The sequence below is a fragment of the Zerene cesonia genome, unplaced genomic scaffold (assembly GCF_012273895.1).
Source record: "Zerene cesonia ecotype Mississippi unplaced genomic scaffold, Zerene_cesonia_1.1 Zces_u006, whole genome shotgun sequence".
NCBI lineage: Eukaryota > Metazoa > Arthropoda > Insecta > Lepidoptera > Pieridae > Zerene > Zerene cesonia.
Window position 1 is genome coordinate 1,848,432 of NW_024045136.1, and position 8,150 is coordinate 1,856,581.

Consider the following 8,150-nt stretch of genomic DNA (forward strand, 5'->3'; position numbering starts at 1 on the left):
TGTGCTTCTTCATTTGCACCTTCGTGTTGAACGAGGCCTGGCACGCGGAGCAATGGAACCTATCGTCAATGTTGTGCACGTTAAGCTTGTGCAGGGTGAACGGGGATAGCGTCATGAACTCCATGTTGCATATGTCGCACGTGTATTTCGGCACTTTGTAGTGCACCATTTTCGCGTGGTACCTGAGCGAAAACTGTTTGTCGTATCTCTTGTCGCATCGCGTACAGCAGAATTTATTATCGTCCATCGTATAGTCACACGGTCGGAGGCGGAATTTTGCCTTCTGCACCGCGCCTAGAAGAAAAAACATCATTTACAATACGTTCAAGCACGCGCGACGAGAACTTCTAGGGGGGGCGTTTCGGCTCTTCGCTCTTGCTGTTCGCGTTTCTATTGCTTTTCGAGATACTTTTGTTTACGATCTTGTAATTCTTAATCACATAATATAGATGTTGCGTTTCGTTCCGTTATATTTTATCTGAAGTATGATTCATTTCTCCGACACGTCAAATTGGTTTTAATTAAACTCTTAGCATCACCCATTTTCAATATTGTTCTTAAGTTGCATATTTTGTAGAATCACGCGAAATCACATTTATTAATTTCAACGAAGAATTAATTACACTTAATGCTAATGAAGACGAACATGAGTATAAATATTTTTTTATATGGTATGGAGAGCCGAAAATTTATCCAAAAACGTGCAGTTTCTATGGTTATTGGAATATAATCAAGATCCTTAATTTCCATTAATTTCAACAATAGAATTATTGGTATCAAAATAATATATTTACGTGGTCGATAATAGTGTAATATACGCATTTCTAAAATTATCTAAAAAACATTTAGCTCATACTAAATTCCGCTTACCTTAAAAGGACAGTATATAAGTCAGCCATTAATAATATTCTATGTTTAAGAGAAATAGACCAATCATTATTTTCATTGATACACGATAAAACATTATTATAGATAAACAATACACAGATATTGCAAAAATGTAGGAAATAATTTACAGTTTTTACATACATTTTTAATTTTATAGCATTTAGATAAATGACAGACGGCGTGGGGTGGCACCCCATCCTAAGGCACATGAAAGCGAAAGAGTAAAAGAAATTCGATTGCTGAGGCGGGATAACGTGCGGCCGAGAGGCTAGGCGTTGCCATGGCTGCCGAGGGGGTCGCGGATGAATTTTAACCAGCTCCCGTGGCCCCCTCACTCAAGTGGCTCGACGGAACACAGTGGGGTTTTGGTCGGTAAGAATCCGACATAACCCACGGCTCCATCCACGGGGGCCGTGGGTATCTACGCAAGATTTCCCCACTATAAAAAAAAAAAAAAAAAAAAGGCGTTGCCATGGCTCAGCGAATGACACGGCTTCGTATACCGTATCCTTATATTTTATTCTATTTAAAAATTTCTCAGGATATAATAGAATACCGACATATGATACATTTAATAAAAAATTGGCGTTGTGTTTTTTTTAGCCCTAAACTACTACATTCGCGAATCACGAAAAGAGGTTCATTCAGTAAAAAGTTATGAGGTTACAAAAATACAACAAAATATATTTGCGCGGATTGAGAACTTCCTCATGTTTTGCAGTCGGTTAAAAACAAATAAAGAGTGGACTATTTATCATCGACCGCCTCCTTGGTACAGTGGTTAACGGATAAGCGTAGAACCGAGGGGGCCTGGGTTCGATTCCCGATGGGGACGCACAAAAAAGAAACGTCTCGGTCTGGCAGGACACAGAAGGCTGATCACCTACTTGTCCATAAAAAAATCGATCAGTGAAACAGATGTATATCATATGCCCCATACCCCAGTAGGGGACACGGGACTGCACTTTTTATTTACCATTGCGTTTTTTATTATCGCCTTTCAAAGGGAAAGACCAATAGCGAACTCTCTGATACAAGCAAAAATATAGTTAAAAGAGGCGAATTATGCTTTTTCTCCATAAATCATTTCAGTCTTCCTATCCATAGGGCAAGGATTTTATCTATGCAAATGTCGTTACTTTAAATTATGTAGTTAAGTACATATATTTTTTTTTTTATGTCATAGTCGGCAATGGAGCTGGTGGGTACCCTGATGGTATGCGCTACCACCGCCCATGAACATTGGGAGAGGCGTAAGGTCAATTGCAGACCTCTCACCTCTAAAAAAAATAAAAAATAGAAAAAATTGGATAGACATGACCCAATTGTTGACGAATGCTCTTTTACACGTACCTAACTGGTTTACAGCTTACAAATTATTATGATATGCTAAAATAGTTTCTGAAGTAAAAAATTCATTTGTCGGACAAGGCACACGATTTTCAACAGAATTTCTCATAGTATAGATATATAGAGTTTAGTAGAGCTAAATTTAAAACCTATTAAAAATGTTTTAGTTCAATCTCCTATAGCATCATCAATCAATGAATATATGGAAGATAAAAATCCATGGAATGTTGTCGCTTAAGTACCACAGGACAGTTCTTTGGCGTCATTATTATGTACATATTAATTATTACGAAGAATTAAAATATATCACACTAATATTATGTGTTTATTTGTTTGGATGTTTGTCCGTCAATCACGCGGAAACTACTTAACGAATTTTGATGATATTTGGTATAGAGACTGAGAGCTTTGATGACATTTCGTGTAGAGACAGGGTATGAGGTGACTTGGGTGATAGGATACTGTTTATCCCGATTAAATGCTCTCTTGGGATAAAACAGGAAACTTGATATCCGGGCGGAGCCGGGAGGATGATTTTAAAAGAGCACCTACAGAGTCTCTCGCCGACTCTTCTCTGTAGAAACTGCTTTCCGTACCGGTGGTAAATGTTATAACTGTTAAAGTTGTTAAGGCGATACAAAAGTGCTTCTATAAGAAGTCTAATTGAATAAATAAACGTTTGAGTTTTGATATTTCTATCAGTTAATGAAATAATTATCAAAGTCGGTTGGAATCTTTCGAAACCTATTGGGCGCCTAGAAAATGTTTATATATGTGTAATGAGTCTTTTACTATCTTTCATTTGATAATAATACATATTAATATTAATTAAAAATAATAACGATTGATTATTATACACCTATATCCTCCCTATAGACCCCCCCCCCTTCCCTTATTATGTCACTACCACAATACTGGTGATTACAACAGCATCAAAAACCAACCATCCAAGCGGAAACGGACATACACATACGTACGAGATACATACGTTTGAAAAACATTACGCTCCTCCCGTCGTAGGCGGATAAAAACGTTGAATAAATAAACCACTAAAATTACAAATACGAAGATATGTCTGTTTGTCATTCCGTCACGTCGCAACGGAGCGATTTTACAACATGATATTTGTATCTGAAGATAGTTAAGACTAGAGAAATTCTCACTCCCATGAGAGTTTCTTTTAGCTTTCTTGGTGAAATAAATTTTCCTATATCCAACATCCTTTCCATCAGTTTCCTATACTTCTGGATAAAAAGGAGAAAAAAGTAGAACACAATTTACCTTCTTTCTGTTTCCCTTCCGCCGTCTCCTCCGCTTTCTCCTTCTGCTGGCACTTCGGCCTCTGCTTCGCTCTCGCCTTCTCCTTCTGCGGCTCCTTCTTCTTCCTGCCCGTTCCGCTGCTTCTCTTCTTCGTTTTCTCTTCCTCGTCGACCAACTTTTCTGCGGGTGGATAGTTTAAGTGCTCTTATTTGCATTAACAGATACTATAATACATAATTCATCCTAGTTTGTAAGTATGTACGTTTGTCATACTTTCACGTGAAACCAGCTGATCGGATTTATGTGAAATTTTGTACGGTGATAGATTATAGTCTGGATTAGCACATACACTAATTTTCAACCTAGTACCATGAGAGTGACGCCGCGGGATCTAATTAGTGTAAAAACTTAATATCTGGTAAATTTTTGATAAAATAATTTAAAATTGTAATTCTACGCTGTCAACCGTCTTAAAAAAAGGGGGAAGCGATCATTTCGACTGTATTTTTTTTATGTTTGTCACCACGGAACGACTGTATCTTTTTAATTTGAAATGTAGTACCATCCGTGCGGTCCAATTTATTTAAATATCATGCTTTATAAATGAGAAATTATTAAATAATAGAAAATAATTGATCACGATACGGGATTCGAACCCGCGTCTCTTTGCCACCATAATTTTTGTGTATTCTTTAAACAATTTCTCATTTATAAAGCATTTCAATGCTATAAAACTAAAAATTAAATTTAACGAAGGCCGCGTTCCATCGATACAATATTGTAATCATTGAAATAATGTTTCGTATTGGTTGTGATGGTTCTTAATCATCTCAATAGATGGCGCGGGGTGCCCCTTAGGCACATGAAACCGAAAGAGTAGGAGAAATTCGATTACAGAGGCTGGATCATGGGTGGCCTATAATTAATACATGTGCCAGACCACTTGTCCCTGTAATGTTTATGTGTATTAACTAGCTGTTGCCCGCAGCTTCGCCCGGGCGGTCTTAATAAATTTCCATGGTACAATTTATTTACTACTACTATTGTGGGAGTTGAGCACGCTTCGGCACGAATTGGGCCAGCTCGCACCGGGGAAGTAACACACCCCTATTGTGTTTCGTACGGTGAGTGGGGGAGCCGGAGGCCCGTCTCCTTTTCCTCGCCCGTCCTAGTCCATTCCTTCTTTCCACACGTTAATCCGTTCCTTTTCCCTTACCCACTAAAAGCGGGCAGCGCATTCACAGAGGTACTACCTTTGCGAATGTTCATGGGCGGTGGTGATCGCTTACTATCAGGCGAACCACCAGCTAAGCTGCCTGCTGTGACATTAAAAAAAAAAAAAAATACTACAACTTTCCCTATTTTAACCCCTTGTGGGTAGAATTTGTCAAAATCCTTTCTTAGCGGATGCCGACGTCATAACATCTATCTGAATGCCAAATTCCAGCCAGATCCGTCTAGTGGTTTGGGCTGTGCGTTGATAGATCACTATGTCATTCAGTGAATTCATTTCATATTCAATATATATTTTAGACTAGCTATATCCGGCGGCTTTACCTAGTACCTGATCTCATTTAGCCTAAAGCGAAGCCTTCCTCACTAAATGGGCTATCTAACACTGAAAGATTGCTTGCTTCAAATCTGACCAGTAGTTCCTGAGATTAGCGCAATTAGCAAACAAACTCTTCAGCTTTATCATATTAGTAAACACGTAGAAATATCGGGATAAAAAGTCGCCTATGCGTTATTCCACTTGTCCAGCTATCTACGTACCAAAATTTCTTTCCAATCGGTTCAGTGGTTTTTGCGTGAATGCGTAACAAATATACATACACATACATCCATCCGCACAAACTTACGCATTTATAATATTAATAGGACATAGGATATGTATTAACCGTTCCGATATATATAGTAGGTATCGCATAATTAAATTAATCACCGCACCTTTTACTATTTCATCATCTTTATCATCATTTATTGCATATCCATCATCAGCATCAAGTTCTTCATCATCCGGCCACAATCCGTCTTGATAATCTGTGAACATTGAAAATTTTGTTATTTTTATATATTAAATATTATTTCTTTTTTTAACAAAAATCCTCATTAAGGAAGCATTTCAATGCTATAAAACAAAAGAAAATTAAATTAACTATCAGAGTATTTATTTATAAAAAATCACTTGCCAAAACAGGACAAGCCCAATGCGACAGTGATACAAAGAAACAAAAAAAAAATAATAATTTTACAACAAACTTAACTAACTTAAATACTAGATACATGATTAACTAAAATATATTTCCTAACTATAATTATATTAAGTAATTATTTATTTTTAAAATATCATTTAAAACCAACTGTCCACCCCGGCTTCACCCGTGGTACATATATAGACTTCTTTAATAAAATGTTTTATATTTATATATTTATATTATGTTAATGTTTTATATTTATATATATATAGACTTCTTCAATAAAATGTTTGTATGGTTATCTAACACTGCAAGATATTTTCAAACCGGAGTAGTAGTTCCCGAGATTAGTGCGTTCAAACAAACAAGCAAACAGACTCTTCAGCATTATAATATTAGTATAGATACTGAACTGACTAACACAACTATTCATTCGTTCATTGAATCATTATTACATCTTCTTATATATAAAAACTAGTTTTTCGCCCGCGGCTTCGCCCGCGTAGAATTCGCTTATATCGCGCGACATGGTAAGGAGTATTTTCTTCACATTAAAAAGTATGGTTTGTTCTTTCCCACGTTTAGCTTCATCTTCATACCAAGTATCATCAAAATCAGTTCATCCCCTCTTTCAACCCTTTCTATCCTTTTTTCGCGATATTAAGTATCCTATGTCCTTTCCCAAGTTCAGTTCTATCTTCATACCAAATTTTATCAAAATCGGTTCAGTGGTTTAAGCGTGAAAGAGTAACAGACAGACAGACAGACAGTTACTTTCGCATTTATAATAATAATAGTATGGATCAATTGCCGTTTCGTTGGTCTCGCTAAAACTCGAGAACGGCTAAAAGGATCTATCTTATCTCGGTGTTCAAATAACCCGTGTAGGTCTAGGGAAGGTTTAAAAGTTGAGAACGATGGGGGAAATATGTCAAAACACTACTCTATGGCGTTACAAAGTTCGCCGGGACAGCTGGCTAATAATAGCCATAAAGACATAGACTTGTACATTCGTGATTCAATTGTTTCTCTTCGACCGACTTCAAAAAAAAGAGGTTCTCAATACGAATGTATTTTATGTTTGAGATTGTCATATATCAAAACTTTCGATTGAGCGGAGCGCTTTCGATGAAATTTTTATTATGTAACACACATAAAAAAAAATGTCCGTTTCTCTTTGACCGACTTCAAAAAAAGAGGTTCTCAATACGAATGCATTTTATTTTTCAGTTTGTCATATCGAAACTTTCAACTGAGTGGACCAATTTCGATGATATTGTTTATTGGTTTTTTTTTTATGTACATTCCGTGCGTTGCCATTAAAGTTTGGTCTAGCCCTGACTGAACCATTCGAGTACTACCCCGGGCGGAGTCGGGGCGAACAGCTAGTGTATAAATAATAAAAATAACATAACGAAAACTACCTTCCTTCCTTTCATCTTCCGTCCTCTCCTTCACCTCGCACTTCTGCTTCTGCTTCGCCCTCGACTTCTGCTTCTGCGGCTCCTTCTTCTTTCTGCTCGCGTTTGTGCATCTCTTGTTCACCTTCTCATCATCTTCGTCCGATTTATCTGCGGGTGATGATTTTTTTTCTATTTACATCACCTAACACTCTTTTGTCTACGTTGTCTACACTAATATTTTAAAGAGGAAGACCTTTGTATTTTTGTTTGTTCGTTTGTTTGTAACGTTTTCATGCAGAAACCACTGGACCGATTTCGATCATTTTTCCACCATTTGAAAGCTGTAACTTCACTGAGTGACATATGGCTATGTTGCACTTGTTGAAAGTACAACTTGTTTCTAATATTATAAACGCTATTTAATGAAAGAATGTATGGATGTATGTTTGTTAGTTTTTCACGCAAAAACAGCTGATCGGATATGTATAAAATTTGGTACGGAGATAGATTAGAGTTTAGATTAGCACATAGGCTACTTTTGGACTGTGTACTGCGCGAGTGAAGCCGCGGGCATCGGCTAGTTTGAAACTTAATATCTCGCAAAATCGCGTCGTATTATGATAAAGTATTTATCTATTAATACACTAGCCTTCCGACCGCGGCTTTGCCCGCATAAGGGAAGGAAACCGACAGACCCTAAATGGGATTTCTGGAATAAAAAATATAGGAACAAATCTATCCAATGTCCCTACTCGGGCCTCAAACTATCTCCTATGCCTATGTCTATGCCGGTTTCCTCACGATGTTTTCCTTCACCGTTTCAAGCAGTGGTGATGTTAACCACACACATGCGCAGATAAATTGAAAAATCAATTTATTTCTTGCACGCTCGCCCCGGTCTCGAGCCCCGACTTGTCGATTTTGAATTCCGAGGTTCTCACCACTGAGCCACCACTGCTTCCATATTTGCATTATTTGCGTCTCATATATTTAGAAGTCAGACAGTCACGTTTGCGTTTCATATATTTAGAAGTCAGTCAGTCACGTTTGAGTT

General features: G+C 37.4%; 1 protein-coding gene across 5 annotated transcripts in view; it reads right to left on the reverse strand.

Annotated features, from left to right (window-relative positions):
• Window positions 1-8,150, reverse strand: part of LOC119838941 (zinc finger protein 32-like) — a 26,983-nt gene that overhangs the window by 13,220 nt on the left and 5,613 nt on the right. For all 5 annotated transcript variants that reach the window (XM_038365092.1, XM_038365087.1, XM_038365090.1 and 2 more), the window contains exons 5-7: window positions 7,118-7,264; window positions 5,446-5,538; window positions 3,520-3,678 (exon numbers count right to left, since the gene is read on the reverse strand). In XM_038365092.1, coding sequence (XP_038221020.1) covers window positions 3,520-3,678; window positions 5,446-5,538; window positions 7,118-7,264 — 399 coding nt within the window. The remainder of the gene's footprint in view (window positions 1-3,519; window positions 3,679-5,445; window positions 5,539-7,117; window positions 7,265-8,150) is intronic.